Raw genomic sequence first — 23,402 nt, forward strand, 5'->3', positions numbered from 1 at the left:
TTTCCAATACTACTCGTCTCAGCAAAGCTTCGGTCCCCAGCATTGTATTACATTGTATTACATGTACCATCGCACCATTGCCACAGAGTTGTGTGCGCGATGCTATGGCTACTAAAAGCAGCCAATAGGATTCGCCGGGTAGAATGTAGAAGACAGTATTCCGGAGAGCTTTATACAGTGTTAGCACACCAGGTATGGGTATTTGAGAGGAAACAAATATGTATTGTACGAAAAGTATCGTTTGGATTTTCATATGGACGTCATCTTTATTTTCGTTAGGTAAGTAAATAGCAGCATGCCTTACGTTATTATATGAGTATATGATACAATGATTGACTTTTTACGTAATGTTATATTAAATAGCAGTTGTGTATAGCTCTTACGAATCGTTCGATGGATAGCTCATTGATTGCAAACTTACAGATCTTAACCAGCATATTTCGATTTCATTATCATTTAAATACAGATTACCGTATGTTTGTTGTGGATTTGTCAATTTTATACTGGCGATGGTTCTTGTTAACCTTTGCTAGCCTGTCAATGTCATTCTTGAGTATGCGTGTCGATCTTATTTTGATATCTTATGCGTTCATATTAGCCAAATAAGTGGCGTCAGATTAAATATAAATGTATTATTTGTATTAAATGTATGATAACATTTTCATAAAAAGGTATATATCTCTAATACATTCGCATTATCAAGATTTCCGAAAGTACTTTGACTTTGTTTGCAATGCACTTAAAATTTAAATTAGTTGTTATAACCTGTTACATACTTATGAATTATGTGAATTTACGGTAAATGTCAAATATGCATATTATTTCTTTATGCTGACCGATTGCGAGAATACAGAATGCGTGTCCGAAAATGACTCGCCAGTAGCGAAAATTCTCCTTTAGCGGAACGAAAAACCATGATTGTATGATTTAAATGATTTATGTTTTTCTTTATGCTATTTTATTTAAAAAAATAAAAATATATTGTGTTAACCTGTTGTCCGAGCTTTGAAAAGGATTCACGAGTCATAATATGAATCGTCAACAATTGCTGTGTTTTCTGAAACGCCTGGATAAGGGATCCAAGCAGGCGATCATAAACTACGGTTTTCGTGTGTCTCAGTAGCGTTCTAGAGGACTAAGCGATAGATGTGAGCCTTGTTCTGTGAAAACTGGGCTTAATGCATGTGCGTAAAGTGTCATCCCAGATTAGCCTGTGCAGTCCGCACAGGTTAATCAGGGACGACACTTTCCGTTTTTTATGGTATTTCTAGTTTCAAGGAAGTCTTTCCTTACAGAAAATCAAGTTTATGCGGAAAGTGTCGTCCCTGATTAGCCTGTGCGGACTGCACAGGCTAATCTGGGATGACCACTTTACGCACATGCATTAAGCCCAGTTATCTCAGAACAAGGTTGATCAAAAAACGCATCAATGTTTAATCGAATATTGCCTGTAATTATGATCAGTCTCGGATTAATGAAGTGGATTTGTTTATCAGCAATGTTTTTTTATTGCAATAATTCGCTTTGAAAGCAGATGCAAGGCCAGTCTCCAATAGCGGTGCAACTGTATGTGAATTTGCAGCGGTTGTGTCAACAATGTTTTGTACCGTCAAAGCGTTGCATTTTAGTTTGCTGTTACGCGTGCGACCACAGTAGAAAGTTTAAAAAAATATTTATTGTTTACGAAGAACTATGCATGTGTATTACATTAAAATATATTTGAAGTTCAACTTTCCAAAAAGTACATGCATTGTATACCACTGACATGCAATGTATATCACCAGATATAATATACAGTCTACAATTGAATTTGATTAGAATTTTGTCCGATGATTATTTATACAATCGATACACAATTATTATTACTACAACGAAAATGTGCAAATCTAAAACCATTTTGTCGTCAATTTACCAAAACGTGAAAAGGTCCATTTAAGAGTGCATCCGAATACGGGGCCAATTATTTTGAGATTATTAAATATTATGAATTAAAGTCATTAGACCTTTTCCAGAAAGTGTTCTCATATGGTTCTGTAGGGATCTGATCTGTTTATGCATAAATTACTGCATATTATATCCAAAAAAAGGCAAGACCAAGAGAACGAAATCGATCATGTCTTCATTTCCAAATCATTTAGACCGCTCAACATTTCGAAAATGCGTTGACTTAGCAACGCAGACAGAAATACTGACGTTCACAGTATTTTACACATGCGGCAAGGAAATAAATATGACAAACAAGAGAAGAACAAGCTTTAATGTTTTTAAATTGTTGAAAGAATCTTAAACGAATATTATTAGTTGCATAACAACTCTTCAAATGGCATCATGCTTTTTGTGACGGGCATATGTGGCATGTAAAGAGTTAAGATCGCTAGTCCTATAATATTTAGTAAATCATTTATGAACTAGCGTTGACGGAATACATTCATAAATTAATTTATAATGACTATTGATGTATTAGTGTTAGCTAGTTTCAAATCAGTTTTATTCCAATGTGTCCCGCGCTCTGCGAAAACGGGGCTTAATGTATGCGCGAAAAGTGGCATGCCAGATAAGCCTGCGCAGGCTGATCAGGGACGACAATCTTTGCTCAGAAAAGAAAACCTTTCAACGAAAAATTCCCTAAACGCGGAAAGTACTGTACCCCATTAGCACGTGTGGACTGCACAGGTTTATCTGGGACGCCACTTTACGAACATTCATAAGTCCCCGTTTTCCAAGAGCGAGGTTCAATAAAGCCTGCAGATTCAAATACCGGAATTAAAAAAAAAAAAGATGTCTTATTATGATAATTTATAGCAAAAACGTTTTTATTTTACATGAGCCATTATACATGTACACCGAAACCTCTACGAAATCAGTCTTCGTTATGTCCTTATCAGGCCAAACACAAAATGTTCGTTTCCTTAAAGGGGCCTTTTCACAGATTTTGGCATTTTTTTAACTTATTCATTAAATGCTTTATATCGATAAATGTAAACATTGGATCGTAAAAGCTCCTGTAAAAAATCAAGAATAAAATTAAAAAAGGAAAAGAACATTGCCCGGACCAGGTTTCGATCCAGTGACCCCTGGAGTCCTGCCAGAGTCCTGAAGTAAAAACGCTTTAGCCTACTGAGCTATTCCGCCAAGTAACACATACTTGATGTATTTTATACCTTATATAAGCAATCTTCGTAGTTTCACAAAATTTAACGACAAAAACAGAACTCTCCAAATTATTCAATCGTTTCGCGTTGCAACGCTTTATAATTTTTAGGTTTAAAAATCGTCAAAAGATGCATATAATGGCTATATTAGACCATGGTAAATGTTCAGTATTACTGTTTCCTCACAAATATCATAACTAAAACGAAAATTTGCGAATCTGAAACAACTTTTTTCAATTTTGTCAATTTACCAAAGCGTGAAAAGATCCCTTTAAGCGTCGCCGTAAAATTGTATGAATGGGTCAGCTTAACATGTTTATCATAACTTTGTTTTACCATAAACAAGTTGTTTCCTACTTTAGTTCAGTCACATAAATATTCAAAAGCGTCTTTATTCTTCACCAGTTCTTATATTATCAAGTTAAATTTCAAAATATTAGCAAAATAAATTAAAAGCTCAACCAGAAAAAAATCTAGCGTCGACTCAAAAAAGGGAATAGCTGTTACATGTATACATGATGCAATTGACGTCCAATTAAGACGAGGGTTTTCCATCTGAACATGCGTAAATCACGTTCCGGAATACTGAACTGTACATGCACATTTTGTAGTTCGAAATGCTAAGTTCAATCGATTATTAGTACAGGATCAAATAAAAATTAAAAGCCATTTTGAGTCTTGTCTTTATTATCTTTATTACTCAACATCCCCAGATCTACATACAGGCTGTGTATTTTTTGCAGTTAACTGATGTTTAAGTGACAGTTAAAGTGCCTTACTCAAGTGTGAAGGGCAAACGACACTACACACGTGCGATCATTGATGCAATTAACGGATCAATTTCCTACCGCACAGTATCGTGAGCAGCCGGGCGAAGCGTGGCGGTGAAGAATCAAAGAAATTTGTTCTCACCTTTTGCCGACACTGGAACAGTTATTCGCACTTCGAGACAAACCACAGTAAATACCTGTAAAAGCGGGATTCGGGACAAAATTTTATATCGAGATATCGAATTATTCGAAATAACGAAAATCGAGATATGCGATGTTTATTTATATAGATAAAGAAGAAAAAAAGTTGGGACATTGAACTTACTTCGACATATCGAGAATATCGAGATATCCGATGTCGAGATAACGAGAGTGGACTGTAATTGTGTGCTGTTTTTTTTTTCAATTCCTACAGAATCAATACAGCACCCACACACGTTAATCAACCATTTGTTATTGTTTCTATGACAACAAGGTCTCAAATAGACAATACTGTACGATACATGCGATTCTACAGGCAATTATTTTCTACAGCCTCTTCACACTCATACAAGCGATGTGTTAAGGCGCTATTTTAACTCTTTTAGTGCTGGAACCGAATTTTGAAGGCCTTTGCAAACAGTTTGGATCCAGGATCCAAACTATTTGCTATTCTGATAGTATTCTTTAAAAAAATCGAAAAAAGCTAATTTTAGAAATTCAGCAGACAACATTTTAGCAGACGATAAATTTCCCAGCATGCAAAGGGTTAATGCTTGAGAACGTGGCTCATCAAAGGTATATAACAAAGTTTGAGTTTAATTTATACGACGTCCACACGTACAGCTGACACGTCAGTACGTGTGTTTATGCTTAAAGAATGCTACATTTAAGTCGTGTCCTTTGAACGTAGGATTTGCATCGTTCTAAAAAACGCAAGGCATACGTTTGATGTATGTTAGGTGGCCTCACGATTTCCTTGAGATGTCAATAGATGTCCGTTAGTTGTCCGTATTATGTTCGTAAGATGTCCGAAAGATGTCAAAAAGATGCCCGTTAGTTGTCCGCAAGATGTCCGCAAGATGAACGTAAGATGTCGAAAGAGTCCGGAAGAAGTCCGTCAGTTGTCCGCATGATGTGCGAAAGAGTCCGAAAGATGTCCGTAAGTTTTCCTAATGATGTCTGTAAGATGTCCGTAAGATGCCCAAAAGATGTCCGTAAGACATCCGTAAGATATCCGAAAGATGCCCGTAAGATGCCATTGCATAGCCGTTAGTTATCCGCATGATGTCCGAAAGATGCCCGAAAGATGTCCGTAATATGTCCGAAAGATGTCCGTAAGTTGTCCGCATGATATCCGTAAGACGTCCTTAAGAAGTCAGAAAGATGTACTTAAGATGTCCTAAGATCGCCGCTAGTCGTCCGCATGATGTCCGTAAGACGTCCGTAAGATATCAAAATGTTCTGTGTGGTGAGGATCAGGTTGAAAATATTTTAATTAAAATATATGTGTTAAGCTTCTCCTGTTTTTTAGGGGGAACGGTTTGTTTGATGTGACAAACGATATCTCAAAGTCGGGTTTGGAATTTTAGCTTCTCCACATTGAAATTGTTATAGACATTAATACTGTTTTGTCGCAAAATTAATCTTCGCTGCGGAAAACTCTCACCTGATTTTAAAAATTGGCAGTAATATTTAAGTTTTACAACAAAAATTCGAGATTTTAAATCTGTATCGTTCGGCAGCCCGTCAGTCTTTGTAAGGCAAAACAACCAAACAGCACGTACGAACAAGATTTTGTACGCACATGTGTGTAACGTTCATGGTTAAACTTGACCAAACAAGCATAAAATTAACGAGCCTTTCAAACAACATCATAACCACAAAAGTTGTTGTCATTCGAATACGCAATACCTTAGATTGTCCATGCTTTAATAAACAAATAATGTCCGTATGCAATACATATTGACGTCATTTTTTATATTTTTCACCACAAACCGAGTTAACAAGTTCAAGCAATAACATAAATTAATTATTTAAAACGCCGCAAAGTTACGTTATAAATTCACGTAAAAATGGTCGGATGATATGAAAGATAGCTGTTTCTTTGTATTACATATTTGTAGCTTGTGGCATTTAAATGGGTCTTTTCACGTTTTGATAAATTGACAAAATGAAAAAAAATAGTTTCAGATTCGCAAATTTTCGTTGTATCTAAGATATTTGTGAAGAAACAGTAATACTGAATATTTATCATGCTGTAAAATATCAATTGTATGCATCTTTTTACGATTTAAAAACTTGAAAATTATAATGATTTTCAACGCAAAATGATTGAATAATTTGGAGAGTTCTGTTGTTGTCGTTATATTGTGTGATACTACGAGGATTGCTTAAATATAAAGTATAAAAACATCACTCACTGTATGAGCACGAATGGCCGAATGGTCTAAGTGATATACTTTTACTCCAGGGTTCAGTGGTTCGAGCCCAGTTGATGGTTACTTTTTTTCTTTCTTTAATTGTACTCTTGTTTTTATACTGGAGCTTTTTATATCCAATGTTTACATTTATCAATATAAAGCATGTAATGACAAACTTCAAAACATACCAAAATCTGTGGAAAGGTCCCTTTGACGGTTGATATGTTTTTTTCCAAAGTAAAAAAGTAATAAGCTATATACAGATAACCGACATTTTATGACAGTTCGTATATTTACGTTAAACATATCTATATTATTATGGTAAAGCTTCTTTTCGTATAGTCAAAAACGTTATAAAATGAGAAAATAAACAACAGCACGGGGATAGCTAATGACATGGCACGTCATTCAAGAGGCCTGACGATGAGTCTTCGAAAACCGCTGTGTATTAGGTTTTGACGAATGTCTGTTGTTCGTTTTCCGGAGGTGTTGCTGTTGTTAACTTTTTAAGTAATATTTTTTGCTTTGAATATTGATCGCATTTCAGAATTAACCCGTTGATACAAACAATACCATTCAAAGCATACATATTTAAATATTTGAAAAGCTTAGGGTTTTGTCACAAGTTTTAAAAACACTTGAGATTGAACCGTCCATGTTACCGGCTTGTAATTAGTATAAAAAATGCTACATATTGTTTCCATAATACATCCATCATAATAGAAAAAAGAAACGAATAATAAAACATAATTATAAGTTGAACAGAGTACCGCTCAACTCAAAAAGAATTAAGGCGCGATCAGGGAAAACAGGGCTAAATGCGTGTGCGTGAAGTGTCGTCCCAGATAAGCATGCGCAGTTCGCAAATGCTCAGTTTGTTTACGTGTTGTTGTTTTTTAAAGAAAGTCTTTTCTTCGAGGAAATCCTGTTTAGGCGGAACAACCTGCTAAATACCAAGCTGGAGGCAAGGGTGTTTGAAAAGGATAAGCATAACGCTCGTTGATAATTATGATGATTTTAGTTCAAACCGAGGTGTTTATAAGTATATGACACTACCCAATGCGATTTTTTACGTGCGCACGTGATACTTTTAGCTTGTGTTATGTTAACTATAACGTACTGACGCACGTGTTACTAATCACGACGCATGTGCCACTACTAAAAACAAACGATCATGACATGATAAATATTAAATCTAACACGTGCGGAATGCGTAACATACAACTTTATAAAGCACCCCTCATGTCACCTTCGTTGCACTCGACGAGTAAAATTTTTACAGTACTGGATGACACCGCATAAACCAATCACATTAAAATTGCAAGAGAAGCATAACATTAATTGATGCAAATGGTTTGGTGCACTAAACAAGCCAGGAATTCGTGCGTGAAAGCGCGATCCATCCCCCTCCCTTCCCGTGGCTGTTTAATTTAAGTAATTGTCCCTATTCAAATCTTTCCAATTGTCTGTGTTTGCAGGAACAAAGTACTGAAATGGCAGCCTTTTAAACGGGACAAACAGGCTATTGATCCTAAAATGACATCACTAGTTTCTTTAAATTATTCATTTAACACACGCAATGTTAAATTGTTAAATGTTTTGAATATTCCGAAATGGGACGATATAACAGACATTTATAATAAATGACTGTCGGCCATTAACATGTCACGATTTATTTGTCTCTTGATAATAATGGCACTTAGGTATTTTACCATTTGATCAATTATTGAATTACATGTGCTTCGTGTTGACAAAGTATTCACCTCCAAAACAACAGCAAATTTTCCAAAAAACATCTACTAAAACACATAAGACGTAAACAACAAGCAACACCAACCGACACCAAAAACTGTAATCGCCATATTAACCATCAATTCCATCGAGAGCAATAACCAGCATCAACCACTATCACCTGCACACATCAAACATCAGCAACACCAACAACAATGAGCAGCAACAGCTTACAGCAACTTGTATCAGACCGCTTCAAGCACCATCATCATCATCATCATCATCATCATTATCAAAATTATCATAATTATCATCATTATCATCATCATCTTCTTCTTCTTCTTCATCATTATCATTATCATCATCGTCGTCGTCAGCAACCATCAACAAGAACAACCACCATCAACAAATGCAACCACATTCAACAATAACAAACAACAGCAACTTTTTCACCGGCCCGGCGGTAATCAAGCCAGCGCTAAACAAAACAATAAACAATCCAATAAGGATCCTTCAGTAAAGCACAAGTGCGTATACCAGGAAAATGCCCTCACAGAAACAAGCAAGGAAACCTTAAAAGATAAAAAAAATTGGTATAAAGTGTCGTCTCTGATCAGCCTGTGTGGACTGCGCTGTCAAAATTGAGACGACACTTTATGCAGATGCAGGTCACATTGGTTTTCAGCTGCTGCACAGGCGCCGGAGTCCCTGTACTTGAATTGCTCCATGCGCGTGCTGCACGAGGCTCTCGTGAATAGGGATGGAAACTACAAAGACGTCATCGTGAGTTAAACATGAAGTTCAAAACAACCTCTCGTGTGAAACTCTCTGTTCGTATTCTTATTTCTTACTACTGATTATGTGTCGTTTATATATATATATAAGGAATTAACAACAAACAAATCCATTTTTTTTTAAATTGATATTAAATTATTCTCGAATAATTTGAATTCTCTTTGATGAGGAATTAAAGTTAATTTTTAACTTTCCTGTTTCACTCCACAGGGTTTCTGCGGAGAAAACTTCACGGCGTACGCCAAGGGGATTTCCAATTCATCCATCAACGCGTGGAGCGCCAAGGCCTCCCTTTCGACCTTTGACCCTGACACGGGAGCAGAGGGTGCTCCCTTCGTCTCGACATCGTCCACTTCTAGTAAGTGTCTTGCCCGTATTGTCACTATCTGGCGCCAGTTTCATTAGAATTTTTAATAACAAGCATTTGAGTCTAGCTCTGTGAAAAAAAAGGTTAAATGCATGTTCGTTAAGTGTCGTCGCATATTAGAATGTGCAGTCCGCGCAGGCTTATAAGGGGCGACACTTTTCGCTTTTATCGTATTTTTCGTTGCAACGAAGACTCTTCTTGACGAAAATCCAGTTTAGGCGGAATGTGTCGTCCCTGATTAGCCTGCGCGGACTGCACATTCTAATCTGAGACGACACTTTACGCACATGTATTTAACAGGGTTTTCATAGAGCGGGACTCATTTAAACGTATTTCTAATTTACAATATTAGCAACGTTTATTGGTGTTGCGTTCGAGGTGATAATCATTTCAATGGCTGAGCACGTTAACCGGAAATTGTTGTTGTTTTGAAGGTAAAAGAATTGACCTCAGCAGCCTGAACTCAGAGGAAGTGACGTCATGGTTCAAAGAGCTGGCCCCTTTGAACGTCTTCTTGAAGCAGAGCGATTGCGAGAACATAGGTTTGTAATGTTATGAGTATCAAATCCAAAATACAAAATCCGGAGAACGTTCGTGTATTTTTGTTATTACATTTAAATAATTGTTCAATTATGTATCAAACTTTAGGTTATAAACTACACAAAATAATTAAGGATGATATTAAACTTAACAATGTAAATGTCATGCAGACTAAATATTTCAAGAGTCAGAATAAAATAATTCAATTCTCCGTTGATATCCATCATCGTTGTTATCACTCGTATTCCATATAAAAAGTTCCACACAATAGGGGTATTACGGTCTTTTCCAGTGGTGGTGGCTAACCTCAGTGTGCTGGACTCTACCGGAATGGTCCGCTACACTGGAGCAACGACCGGAAGACTCTGGTGCGACTCATCCGGTAAGATTCGAGCTTAAGTATTTGTATTAAGATTGTAAACATATATTGTCGTTTAATGTTATTAAGCTGTGGATGGGGGTGAAAAAAAAACAGAACAACAGCGTTCTGGGAAAACTGGTCTGTATGCTTGTGCGTAAAGATTAGCCGATGCAGTCCGCACAGGCTAATCAGGGCAACCACTTTCAAGAATATCATTAAAGCGGAAAGTGTCGTCCCTGATTATTGAGTACTGCACATTCTAATCTGGACTACACGGTACGCATATGGAGCAAGCCCAGTTATCTCAAAACGCGGCTTTTTAAGGGTTACTAATTTACATTCAATTACATGTGACGTACCTGACAACTGAGGACATTCCATAAACAAATCAGGACCTCGCTTTAATGAAGCTTTTGGAGTGATACTTTGTTGATATGTTTACATGTAATGCACTATAAAATATGCAATGTATGTATGGTGTTTAATGTTTATGTGTTTCATGAAAGATGTTGACCTAGCCCTGACCTTGACCGGAAATCAGCCTACAGCCGTCACGGATCTAGCGGCAGAGAGCTCGGTCTCTCTTCCTATACCCGCATCCGACATGGTAAGTTGTTCTAGTGCATTATTTATTAGCCGTGTTCAATGAAATATGGTATTATTGTCATTGCTTAGAGTGCAAGCTGCACAGGCTAATCCGGAAATACACTTTCCGAGTTTGTCAAAAAATGTTTTAGGGAAGAAATAAAATCAAATGAAGGAGGAGATTTACTTTTTTACTTTGTAAAACTGTTTATTGAACAAGAAAAAAGAAACCTTTAATTATGGTACATGTAACTTTGATTTTTTCTGGACAAATATGCTGACACAAATTTGAAGTACGATTACTTTAAAATATATAATTACGTAATAAAAATACTAAATCAGCCATGGTCCATGGCTTTACACCCTGATCTATGTATCATCTTCCAGATAAAGGCTAACGTAACTGGCTTCCTCAAGCCCCTTGCCAACAAGGGCTGCTACTTCGCCACTGCCTTCTTCACGCGCCACTTCGAGATGAAAACCTCCGGTCCGTACACGAACCCCGGCATCGACGCAAAGTCGATTGTCCTGGCTACAAGTTGCTTCTTCCCAGGTACATTGTATAATAACTAATGAGTCTCATTTTGGGAAAACTGGGCTGAATGCATGTGCGTAAAGTGTCACCCCAGAATTAGCCTGTGCAGTCCGCATAGGCTTATCAGGGTCGACAATTTCCGCCTTTATGGATTTTTTTCATTTCAATGACGTCTTTTCTAAACGAAAATCCAGTGTATGCGGAAAGTGTTTTCCATGATTATCTGGGGCGACATTTTATGCACATGCATTTAACCCAGCTTTCCCAGAACGAGGCTCAATTGATTATGCACTTGAATCGCAGGTTCAATGCCCCACTACATATAACTCACGAACTCGTAATTTGCCTTACACTTTAGATAGACGTGCACAGTAGAGTCCGTTAAACATCGGACATTTAAAAACCCATGTGATCCATAGCGTCTCCTGCATCGCATCTCCTTTTTACTCTTTACTAACTCGTCTTTTGGGGTAATGGTGATGTGCGCTCGATAAAAACATACGTTGCTGGGAAGACACTTTCCGTTTTTATTGAATGTTTTGTTTAAATAAAGTCTCTTTTAAAATTAAGTCCAATTCGGACGGAATGTATCGTCACAGATAAGCCTGTGTGGAATGCAAAGGGTAATCTGTAAAGCAGATACATAAAGCCCATTTTGCCAGGCTCGATTTGTTTGAATATTCTGCTAGTTGAGGGGCTGGTTCACACAATTTACTCTGACTTTGATCGGAGTTTGAGGTGCCAATATATGGTCGCGAAATCCGACATGTATTGTTTAAGTTCATACTTTCTTCGTTACAGCGCAAGAAAGCAACTACATGAAAACCACGTGGCTTTGGTGCGGACGGTCACATATCTTTCAAAAATATAATGAACACGTAAAATGGCATAGTCTAAAAATGCTTTACTAGTATATAAGCGTGTAAACAACTGTTGACATCATTTATATTTCAGCCAACATCAGCAGTGTAGATTTCAGAGCGATGCTTACCAAGACTGTCGTGCCGAAAGGATTATGTGGTAAGTAGGAGCTGCTATCTGTACAGTTGAGCTGTATATGTGTTCTAAATGAAAGAAAATGTGGGTAACTTGAGAAAAAAAGGAAAAAGGAAACAATTTATACACTTTATACAAATTGTTTCGTTTTACTTTTTTTTCTAAAGTTACTCACATGTTCTTTCATTTAGAACACATATACAGCTAAACTTTACTTCAAAGTACTTTCTATAGATCTTCACGTATCTTTTTTTCATAAACCTTTCAAACACGGCATAGGCTACGTATTCCTCCCTATTCATAAACATTTATTGCACGTGTTGGGTTTTTCTAAAATATTTTGCTTTTCATACTTATCATTAATTTTCATATTATTATAATACATATTACAAATGTATTACCGGTAATCAGACATGTATAACAATGTAGGTCCTTAAATTTAACTAGTATTTCAATAAATCGGACGAAAAATAGTAAGTATTCTGGTATTGACGACCTGACGGTTATACATTTCTATTTTTATCCAAGACATGTATAAGTAAAGTGCTGCAGTTTAACAAAATATACTGATACATTGTATTTCACAATTCAAAGGGACGTCATATTACGTACATGTACATTTTCAGTGACTTTTTATGTCTTATGGACATGGTCGAAAATTCTTGACACCTTAAACAAAGTTTTCAGTGAATTTCGAAGAATGAATCTTGAAACAAGCAATCAGGTTTTTACTGAGGAGTCGCTTGCATATGAAAGTACACACTTTAATATTCATAGTTTTTATTTAATTCACCATATTCCGGCTAGATTTTGTTTCATAATATTAAATGTCGTTTTTGCTTGCGTAATGGTAAGCTAATTTTGAGCTATTTTTATGAAATCCAAAATTAACCTGTTATAGCAGACGCTTCCTTAGACACTTGCAGATGGCAAAGCAAATAATTTGTTTATATGTCGTGCAGCTAATTTAATTGATTAAGAGATGACACAGCAGTATAAAATGAGCGTTCGAATATGGGAGGCGGAAAACTACAACGGGCGAGGTGATAACCCCAAAAAAGGGTTAGGGTAAGGGTTAGGATTAGGGGTCGGGTTAGGGTTAGGGTTGGGTTTAGGCTAACCCAAACCCTAACCCGACCCCTAACACTAACCCAAACCCTAACCCTAACCCTCTAACCCCCCCCCCCCCCCTTGCGCAATACCATACCATGCCTCGCCCGTTATAGTTTTCCGCCTCCCTTCGAATATACCCGACGATACACACATATCCGACACCGCTCAGATTAATTGCACATGCTCACACCAGTCAGGATTGTCCAAGAAATTGTTTTCCTTAAACATGCTGAAAATCATAGGCGCTCGATGGCAATGTTTTTATTTTATTTTATTTTTTGTTACCCGTTGTTTATTATAATGCAAACACATACTAAATCAATAACAATCTTCCAACAAAACGACTTCTTAAAAAAAAGATAGTTCGACTATGTACATAGATATCTATAAAAAAAAAGATAGTTCGACTATGTACATAGATATCTATGTGCATAGTCGAACTATCTTGAAGACGTTTTGTCGGAAGATTTCTATTGATTAAGTATGTTTATGCATTATAATAAACAACGGGTAAAAAAAACAACAACATAAAAACATTGCCATCGAGCGTCTATGCTGAAAACGCGAAGTCCCAATCAAACCGCTGCTAAGTTTTATCGTAAGTCTATCATAAGTACTATATTACGACAATGTCCGCCTGTTTTGCAGGCTCTTACCAGCTAGTCCTGCTCCTCGATGCACTGAACGCTGCATTCAACGAGCCGAACAAGAAGAATAATTACGTCACGTTTCTCTACAACGTCAGCTGCGAAACAGAGGGTAAGGAAACACTAAATTGGGTTGAGTACACAAATAGTTTTAGTGACAACTTAACCGTCTTACCTACTGATAATCATACACGCAATTTAGTGAGAAAAAGCAAATGATGCGTCGTAATTAGGCAGAGGTTCATTACAAAACAAAACAAAAATCGCATTTGAATAATTCCATTAAATATGAACTTATCTAAGAAATTCCTCAGGATACCACCCAATGGCAGTTTTCGTTTAACTTCTCAATCATTTTAGTAATTCAATCTGATAATTCCATATTTTATTACTTCACGTTAATTGTGTGCATTTTACCATAGTCAAATCGACATGTGGAATGGGGAGAAAAATTGTACCCAAAGGTGCTCTCGAAAATTTTAAATCTCACGCGGGGGTGGGGGAGTCAGTGGATAACATACTGCTAGTTTGCTCTACTTTTTCTGGGACCGCAGACAATAAAACTGTGAGCTCAGTAGGTAGAGCAATGGTAGGTTAATCCGGGAATCCTGAGTTTAAATCCCAACCCGACCGCGATATCATTGAGATTTGTAATAACTTTTGTATATACGGCCAGCTCCTGCCCACCTGATGTAAGTACATGTATTAAAGTTGTGGGTCACTGCGATAATATGGGCACTGGAAAGCATCAAAGAATGTGCAGGAAAAGTGGGAGTAGGTTTACTTACTCCAATGATATTTTGAAATGCTCTTGAAATAGCGTAAACTCCATTGAAATAAAATAAACGGCATAAAATATTCAAAGTAATATATAAACCGTTTGTGTTACAGACGTGTGTGAGGTTGTAGAGAACGGCTGGTCCGCGAAGGACGCCCGAGTGTTCCTCCGCAGCCCAATGGAGGATTCCGTCTTTATGGACGTAAGTACAAGCACTTAAGTTTGTGTTTTGCACCGTGGCTAGGTCTTGTGAAAACGGCTTAGCGTTATGTGACAACGGATCTTAATGTTTGTTCGTAAAGTTACGCTTTATATTAGGTTATGCGGTCCGCACGGGCTAATCAGATACGACGCTCTCCGCCTGGGCTGGATTTCCTTTTAGAATAGACTTCCTTTAAACGAAAAATTCATTAAAGCCGAAAGTATCGTCCCTGATTAGACCATGTGGACTGCACAGTTTATCTGGGACGATATTTTAAGCACATGCATTAAACCCGGTTTTCTCCGAATGAGGCTCGTGTAGTTGACAAGTTTTCCAACTAGAATTTTCCTCGTAAACAAATGTCCCCGGCCCGAAATACACGTCAATATAAAGCAATAATAATAAATCCTAATATAGTTATGTACAATGCATAAAGAATTAAATACATTCAGAGCAATAATCAGTACTACTTTATTAGCATAAATATTCCTTTGAACGGGTACACTGTCCCTTGAACTGCTTCATTTTTCAGGACGGCAGATGGACAGAGAGAAGGGACACGTCACATAGTGACATAGAGAGGTACGGATACGGCGCGTTGAAGGTCATCGGAAAGTATCTCAAGGACCAAACGAACCAGTGCAAGGCGGACCTCACTTCCGGTAAGAATAGTTGTGAGCTTTTAGAACGGTCTCAGTAAATCATCTACATGGATAAAGAAGCTCCAGAAACAAAATCATGAAAAGTTATGGTACTTCGCGGTAAATCGGTATATCCACCTAAAGCTTTATACACCACCGAACGACATCGGAGCTTAAGATATTAGGTTATAATCTCGTAGAGAATTTGTAAATAACTCTCGCTCTGGGAAAACGTGGCTTAACTCTTGTGCGTAAAGTGTCGTCTAAGATTAGCCTGTGAAGTCCCCACAGTCTCTTCAGGGACGATACCTTCCGCCTTAACTGGATTTTTTTCATAAGAAGGGACTTCTTTTGAACGAAAATTACCACACAAGCGGAAAGTCTCGTCCCTGATTAGCCTGTGCGGACGGAACAGTCTTATCCGGGACGACACTTTACGCACAGGCATTAAGCCCCGTTTTGTCAGTGCGAGGCTCAAATTCAATTGCGTGTTAAGGGTCATGGGGGAATACACAATTACAGAGAGTTCTTTGCCTACCATAAATTCACGGTTTGTAAAAATGTCCCCCTGTTTTACCTCTTCGGATCCGGGAGTACATTTTACGCAAAAGCATTAATTTTGACTATTACGACACGCTTTAAACGATGATTTCGTACATTTCAGTATTGAAATGTTGTATTATTATATCACATCAATACTTGTATCAGTCGCTTGAGTACTACCACATTCTCGTTTCCAGCGGATGCAGTCGCTAGGAAAGTGTCCGAGATGGAAGGGATTAACGCGGGGCCGGCTGTGGACACGACCGACATAGCTGACCTGCTGACCTCGTATGAACAGACCAAGGCCAAGCTGATTGCTGGGACCGCAGACAATAAAACTGTGAGCCTCTTGTAAAAAATAGAAGTGAGAATGTTCCATGTGCACTGTACTATAAACTTGATGAAATCTTTACTGTTATCCTTTTAATACATTATTTTGATGTTTTCATATTGGTTTGATACGTTGGATGTTTACCTGTTTGGGATAGATTCATTGATCCATAACCTTTACAGGCCATATACGACCTGAGGATCGCGGAAATGACAAACAAATCCAGCCTGAACTTCCGGGAGCTGCTGAAGAAGCATATCGAGATGGGCGGCCTGCTGTCGATCATTAACGCCTCGCACCCCTCGGGATCGAACCGTACCAGCCGTGGGATGCTGTGCCACCTCGATCATACCTTCGAAAAGATTGCTTACTTGTTTAAGGATCTCTTCCTGAACGATCAGATCCACCACCCGCATCGCGCATACCTCCAGGAGACCTTGGCGGAGATTGTCGGCAACCTGACCGCTGTGTCCCTCCTGCTGAAGAAACAGTACCCTGGCTTCGATTGCCTGGAAACTATGGTGAAACGGGTCATCAAGATCCTTCATCTCGCCAACGGCGGTAAGTTTATGGCAAGTGTTAAGAAATCCTGATCGATTTCCTGTTGTTTAGTGAGCATTCTTCCCCGATCTGATACTTTTTTCTATATTCAAAGAATGCAAACACATGTGGGTTATTCTGCAACAAATCCTGGGCGGAGCCTTATGTTGTGAAAGTAGTTTTTAAGACATCGTTCATTAAAATCACGTGCATAAACGCGCAATTTAGCAATCTTTTGAGAAACAAATCTGCACTGTGCAACGCAGTGAAACCACATTAGTTAGTTGTGCAGTTGTTATATTTACGCCTACAAAACACGTTTACGTTTGCTTTATTAGTTTGCATTTGTAAGAATAATTGCTTCACTGAATGAAATATAACTTACGAAGTTACTTGGATTAAAGTTACTTGGATTATTATTCGATGTTTATGAACGAAGATCTGTCATTTTAAATTGTTTTGATGCGTTGACGTCTCGGAAACCAATGTGAATATTTTTCATGGCAATACGGATTATATATTAAAATGTTGTTTTTGATTATATTATTTAGACGAATAATAACAATTCGTAGTAGAATCTAAATAATTTACAGCTTAGTGTTGGACATTGGGTTAGTAACCAACAGTTTGTCGTTTCGATGCTTGCTATCAATCCATTGGGCTGTTGCCCTCTTAGTTAAGTTCCTACGTGTTAGAACTCCAAACCGTTGGTTATGAACGCACCAACACATACACAGTCGGAAATACTTTCTAAAATAAACAGCAATTTAGAGTTATGATGCCCGAAATCATCAACATTATCACAGTGCACCCAATCAGACCGCTGGTAATTGTTAGCTTATTTGTCTTTCATTGCACTAGAAAATGGCGAATGGACTTGAAGTATTGTTTACTATACATGTAATAAATTGTATTATGAAAATATGCGGGTTTAATTAATATCAACGATGATATACTCTTCATGTTACACTATTTAACGCAATAGAAATTTAATTTGCGACTATATGAGTCGTGTTCTGAGAAAAGTGGGCACAATGTATGTGCGTAAAGTGTCGTCCCAGATTAGCCTGTGCAGTCCGCACAGGCTAGTTAGGGACGACACTTTCCGCCTTAACTGGATTTTCGTGTAGAAGAGACTTCCTTTAAACGAATAATACCATAAAAGTGGAAAGTGTCGTCCCTGATTAGCCTGTGCGGACTACATTATGCCCAGTTTTCTCAGAACACGACTAATATACATATACAATTTGCGAGTATATGGACAGGTTCCGTTGAAACCAGTATGACCGATCTCTGGGACGACATGCTAGACGGAGACTACATGAACGCCATGAAGGTCAACAACCCGGACTGGATGTGTGGCGGGATGTGGAATCGTTGCCTCAGGAAGATCGCCGCCTTGTGCGAACGCTGCGACATGGAACAGGAAGTCACTTCAGATGACGTCTGCCGCATGCTGACCTTGAAGAAGTTCGCGCGCGACTACGCGACGGTAATTGGCTTGCACCACCTGGATCGATACGGCATACTGGAAGGGGAATGTGAGTTGCGCGATCAGTCATGTTATGGCATTTAATTTCATTGATCTTTGTTTGACTCATTGCAATTGCAATTTGATGCATATGCAGATTTTGATTATTTTCCACACGCTCATATTCCGTTTTATTGCAGATGAAGATTTTGAAGTGTTTTATTACATTCCTTAAAGTGTTTAGATAATCCTGTTGCAATTCCTTCTTATTTCAGATAAAAACGACACAGCGTGTAAAAGGGAGCGTCTGATTGCTACCCGTGAAATCCTCACCTTCTGGAAACAAGGTACGTTGTGACGCTGTGTAGACGCTACGCATGCGCCTTAATAGGATTGAGGAAAGTGCAAGAATAACGTAAACACACGCAATACATTGCACCAACATGTATAAACAAGAAACCGTCGGAGACGGGTGATGCTCCCCAAAGTTTTTTTGTCACAATATTGCACTATATATTCAGATAAAAGGAAACGTCTTGAGGGCACAGTAGTTGGGGGGACAAGAATTTTTTTTATAGAAAATTTCAAAGGGCTATAACTCTGTGAAAAATCATCCGACCAGAACCCGCTGATAATATGCACATCTCCTCTTGGTAGTGAAGCTTCCCATAAAGTTTCATTGAATTCCGGTCATTAGTTGCTGAGAAATAGCCCGGACAAAAATTGTGCACGGACGGACAGACAGACGCACACACGGACAGACGAAGCGGCGACTATATGCTCCCCCAAAAATAAATTTTGGGGGAGCATAAAAAGAATTGAAAATTGATTAAACCGTTGTCAGTGAAATGATCTAATACTAGTAAATGCAGAGACGAATATTGTGGGAATTTTAATCCCTATGTAGCATTCCTAGTTTTACAAAACTTCGCGTATGTTCTATCACATGTAACGTCTTAAATTAGTGCATGTTAACATTAAGTGTAACGGTACCGAAGAGTCCGGGAAACATTTTATTGATGTTATGCCTAGAACTGTCTGTAACGTTTACATTTAATTTGACCGGAAATCCAAATTCCTATGTATCACTTATTATGTTCTTATTTTGTTCTACATTTAAAGGTCCATTGAGACCGAACGACCCCAACTCACCCCAGTGCGTTATGAAGGGGCACATGAGCCCCGACAACAGGAAGATCTGCTGGCGAAAGAGGGCCATGTGCACGTGCGACGCATGCTCCGCGCCATCAGCATGGAACAGGAAGTAGAGCTGTCACGTGTGCGGAGACGGAGACGCTCTGGGCCCGTAATCACAATTCTTATTAGGAATGTGTGAACTGCAGTCAAAAATTAAGGCAGAGTTTTTCTAATCAATGATATTGACCCTGATTGTCTGTAGTATCTGAATCAGGAAATGGTATCAATCGAATCGTTACAGGATTTAAGCTGTTAAAGACGAAGTAATATTTACATCAAATATAACGGACTTTGGGAAATTTATAGTTTTGAAAATTAACTTTATTATTCCGTAGAAACATTGGATGATATGGGCCCTAGATTTGATAAAAGTTATTGAACTAACCTCTGATAATCAACGTGAAAAAATCAAAACGATTTGATAATAAATACAAAAGTAGAATGCATGTTTTTTTTCATAAATTGCATAATTGAAAAGTGAATATAAAATTGTTAAAACTCCAGTTGTTAGCAAATGTAGTAAGAATGTGAGTTACGTTTTGACCGTGACAACTTTTCTCGCCTTAATAAGCCTGTGTATCATTTTAATTAGTTTCAGGATAAAACAGTAGGATTAAACATTTTGAGTGTTGAATAAAACCTTGTGCTAATGTTAAAGATGATACATTTTAAAGACAATGTCCTGAAAATCGCTGTGAGATTTTGTTCTTAAAGTGCGAACTGATGCGCTTAGCAATGATTGTGTTTTATTATTGTTTCATTTATCTGTTTCATATGATATGCCTTACGATCAGAAAATAACATATCAATTACAAAACTTTCAAGACCAGAAATCGCTCTCGGTTTAGTAAACACAGGATTAAAATGTACGGTAATATCGAGGTGGTAAACATAGGTAAGCAATTAAAATGATTTGGACGGGTTTTTGTGCAACGATTTTGTTAGCAAAAGTCAAACGAATTGAACCCACCTCTTTTAAGATAGTAACGAGAAAATAATTAATTGGTTGTTATATCTGTGATATTATTATTACTTTGTTGAATTTTTAATATTCTAAAGATGTATGCTTTGAATGCTGTTAACGCTTTAATTTACAGCGTCTCTTTGCATATACCATTATGATAAAATTGTGTAAATACGTAAAAGGTTCCGAAATAATAACACCAGAGAAAAGAAGAATATCTTCAACCACCAACATTTGTGGTGCAAACTGCATACTGTTTGGCAGCATATTGTTTTCATGATTAAAAAATTAAAACAAAGACATTTCTATATTTCAAGAAAGATCACGTTTTCTCGGAAAACCTCGCGTTAAGAAAAAAATATTGTTCTATGATTTTTTTTAAATATAACTTTGTAATTTAAGTGTAACTCTTAACTAAGTTCACTAATTAAAGGGAATATCGCAGCAATTGATGAAATCGTTTACTTATAAGGATACCGGATTGAAGCGTCATCTATGATTTTCAAATTCTAAACGTATAAGCATTGTTTGATCCCACCTTATTGAGAATAGTACGCACGAATTTCGTGTTTACCAGAGTGTAGCTGAAAAACGTATTTTCCCTGAGCACTATCTATTATATGTTGTAGTTTCACGTGCTATTATGTAAATCTATTTATAATTCCCTCTCGAATAGCAAAACGAAAAAAACTGTTGCAAAACACAAATAATTTAGATAGTAATATACGAAATTTACGAAAATAATTTACAAAAAGCAAATGTATTCACCAAATTAAATAATAAATATACTCAATGTGTGGTGTTAAAACAAAAATGATAAATGTGTATATGTTATTTAAGATATTTTCATATATGTTTCATAAACTTGACAATTGAACTTTAACACTTTTATTTTTGTTGAAATAAAATCGATCTTTGAAAACAAGTGTTCCTGTGTTAAATCTGCACCCAATAAGCATCCGTCCATAAAAAAAGTATCTCCGATATGCTCATATAGGAAGCGCAAACTTTGGACTGGTACGATCGCGTAGGGTGAAATCCGAAATATCTTGCAAGTCTCTACTTGCGCCCGTCATGTCTTCGAGGGCGCACAACGATATTAATAATAGCATGTATATCTGAATGATTTCTAGGTCTCTAATCGGTCAAATGAAGCAAGTAGAGACGTATAGTTCCGTTTGCACGTAAAGACTTGCATGTGCGCATGTTAGGCCTTCGCGTGCGAACATGAAGATAAGATTTTAAGTTCCGGTTATAAACATTCTACGAATCAAAGAGACCATGTCGAGGGTTGAATATGAATATAAATTTACGTGAGTCTTTCCACATAGATACAGTCTTTGTCTCCCTGTGCGTTTCATGATGGTGAATACTCATTGGGCATTAACTAAATCGATTCACTACACATACATCCACGTTTATTAGAACTTTATTACGATTATTTAATGGACTTACGTTGAACATCATATACTAAGATAGTTAAATACTTGGAAATCGCAAAATTATCCTTGGACAGAAACGTAAGTAATACCACCCCACACACACACACGCGCGCACCGTTTTGTCAGCTCAATGTAAGGGAAACTAACTCGGGGAGCAGTTGATCACTTGACTTTAAAGTTTCCTGCTCATCAAAACTTCATTATAGCGAACAAGTCGCATATTTAATCTTAAAAGTTTCAATCGCTCGAGAAATATGAGGTTCATTAGTTCGATCTACCAACTTATGACATGTTTTAAGGATTGACCGACTAAAAAACCTACCTACCGGTACATTGGCTCCAATATAACCCATCTTAAATTTCTGACGTAATCCGAATTAATAGAAATAGTTGTTTGTAAGTATACAATTTTGTCTTAAACATGCCAGAGTAAAGCTTAGACAAGTCCTTTCCGCGAGAAAATCCAATGACTTTGGTTCTTTAAGAAAATAAAGCATGAATACTAAACATACCTCTGTGTGTTAGAATCGAGTCCTGGATCGCCAGATCACTTCAGCTTCAATTCCTAGTGACAAATCAACCAACTCGAATGTGTTTTGTATTTTATACCACAGAGATCCGATATTACGAACGTTAATGTTTATTAACATGTCATCCATACATTCCGTATAAACCGTATAAACCGGACAGGAAGACAATGTATGTAGTGTCAGCAAAAGACTAACGTAAAGGTCATCATATACGAGTTAAACAAAGACACGCCTAATCAGAAACGTAGATAACAGAGACTGGAGACTCACCCATTTATATAATAAAGCGTGCCGAGTTCTCACCCGTAACGGGATTTCGCGAGACTTGAAGAAAAATATAGACGACGCCATTTTTTTTTGCGAAGCGGGTAAAAGCTGCAAACTAAAGAGCAAATTTAGAGCGAGTTCTTTGTTGACATTGACTGAATATGTTATTTTTAAATTGCTGGATAATGTTTTCATCAGACCAGTTCAGTAAACAAGGGACATCATTGGAGGTTACGGTAAGAATCGTTACGAACATTACTGCATTTTTACGCTATTCTCGGTAAACACACGTTTTGCTCCAATTGCAGTAAACTTGTGACACATTTATCTAAGAAAATATGACCTAAATATTATTAAATTTGATTTTTGTATTAAAGTACTGATTCGGTTTAATGAATTCACACCTTTTTATAGTGATATTCTGTTACATAATAAAATTACACCAGATTTTATTAACCCCATTTTGCCGATGCATTTGATTTTCTATTTAAACTCCTCATAG

The 23,402-nt window shown here is 37.3% G+C and overlaps 2 protein-coding genes across 2 annotated transcripts in view; one reads left to right on the plus strand and one right to left on the minus strand.

Moving 5' to 3' along the window:
- The window catches only part of LOC127863133 (phosphatidylinositol-glycan biosynthesis class W protein-like), a 251,496-nt gene that overhangs the window by 198,493 nt on the left and 29,601 nt on the right, over window positions 1-23,402 (minus strand). The window lies entirely within an intron of this gene.
- On the plus strand, window positions 69-21,563 carry LOC127863131 (uncharacterized). Its single transcript, XM_052402508.1, has 16 exons — window positions 69-192; window positions 8,741-8,838; window positions 9,061-9,208; window positions 9,652-9,759; window positions 10,050-10,139; window positions 10,625-10,725; window positions 11,091-11,256; window positions 12,193-12,258; window positions 13,996-14,106; window positions 14,886-14,974; window positions 15,507-15,636; window positions 16,356-16,498; window positions 16,672-17,050; window positions 18,295-18,570; window positions 18,776-18,847; window positions 19,623-21,563. Exons 2-16 carry the CDS (start codon window positions 8,782-8,784, stop codon window positions 19,766-19,768), a joined length of 2,082 nt encoding a protein of 693 aa, XP_052258468.1. The 5' UTR covers window positions 69-192; window positions 8,741-8,781; the 3' UTR covers window positions 19,769-21,563.

This window comes from Dreissena polymorpha, unplaced genomic scaffold (genome assembly GCF_020536995.1).
Source record: "Dreissena polymorpha isolate Duluth1 unplaced genomic scaffold, UMN_Dpol_1.0 chrUn001, whole genome shotgun sequence".
In the NCBI taxonomy this organism is placed as follows: domain Eukaryota; kingdom Metazoa; phylum Mollusca; class Bivalvia; order Myida; family Dreissenidae; genus Dreissena; species Dreissena polymorpha.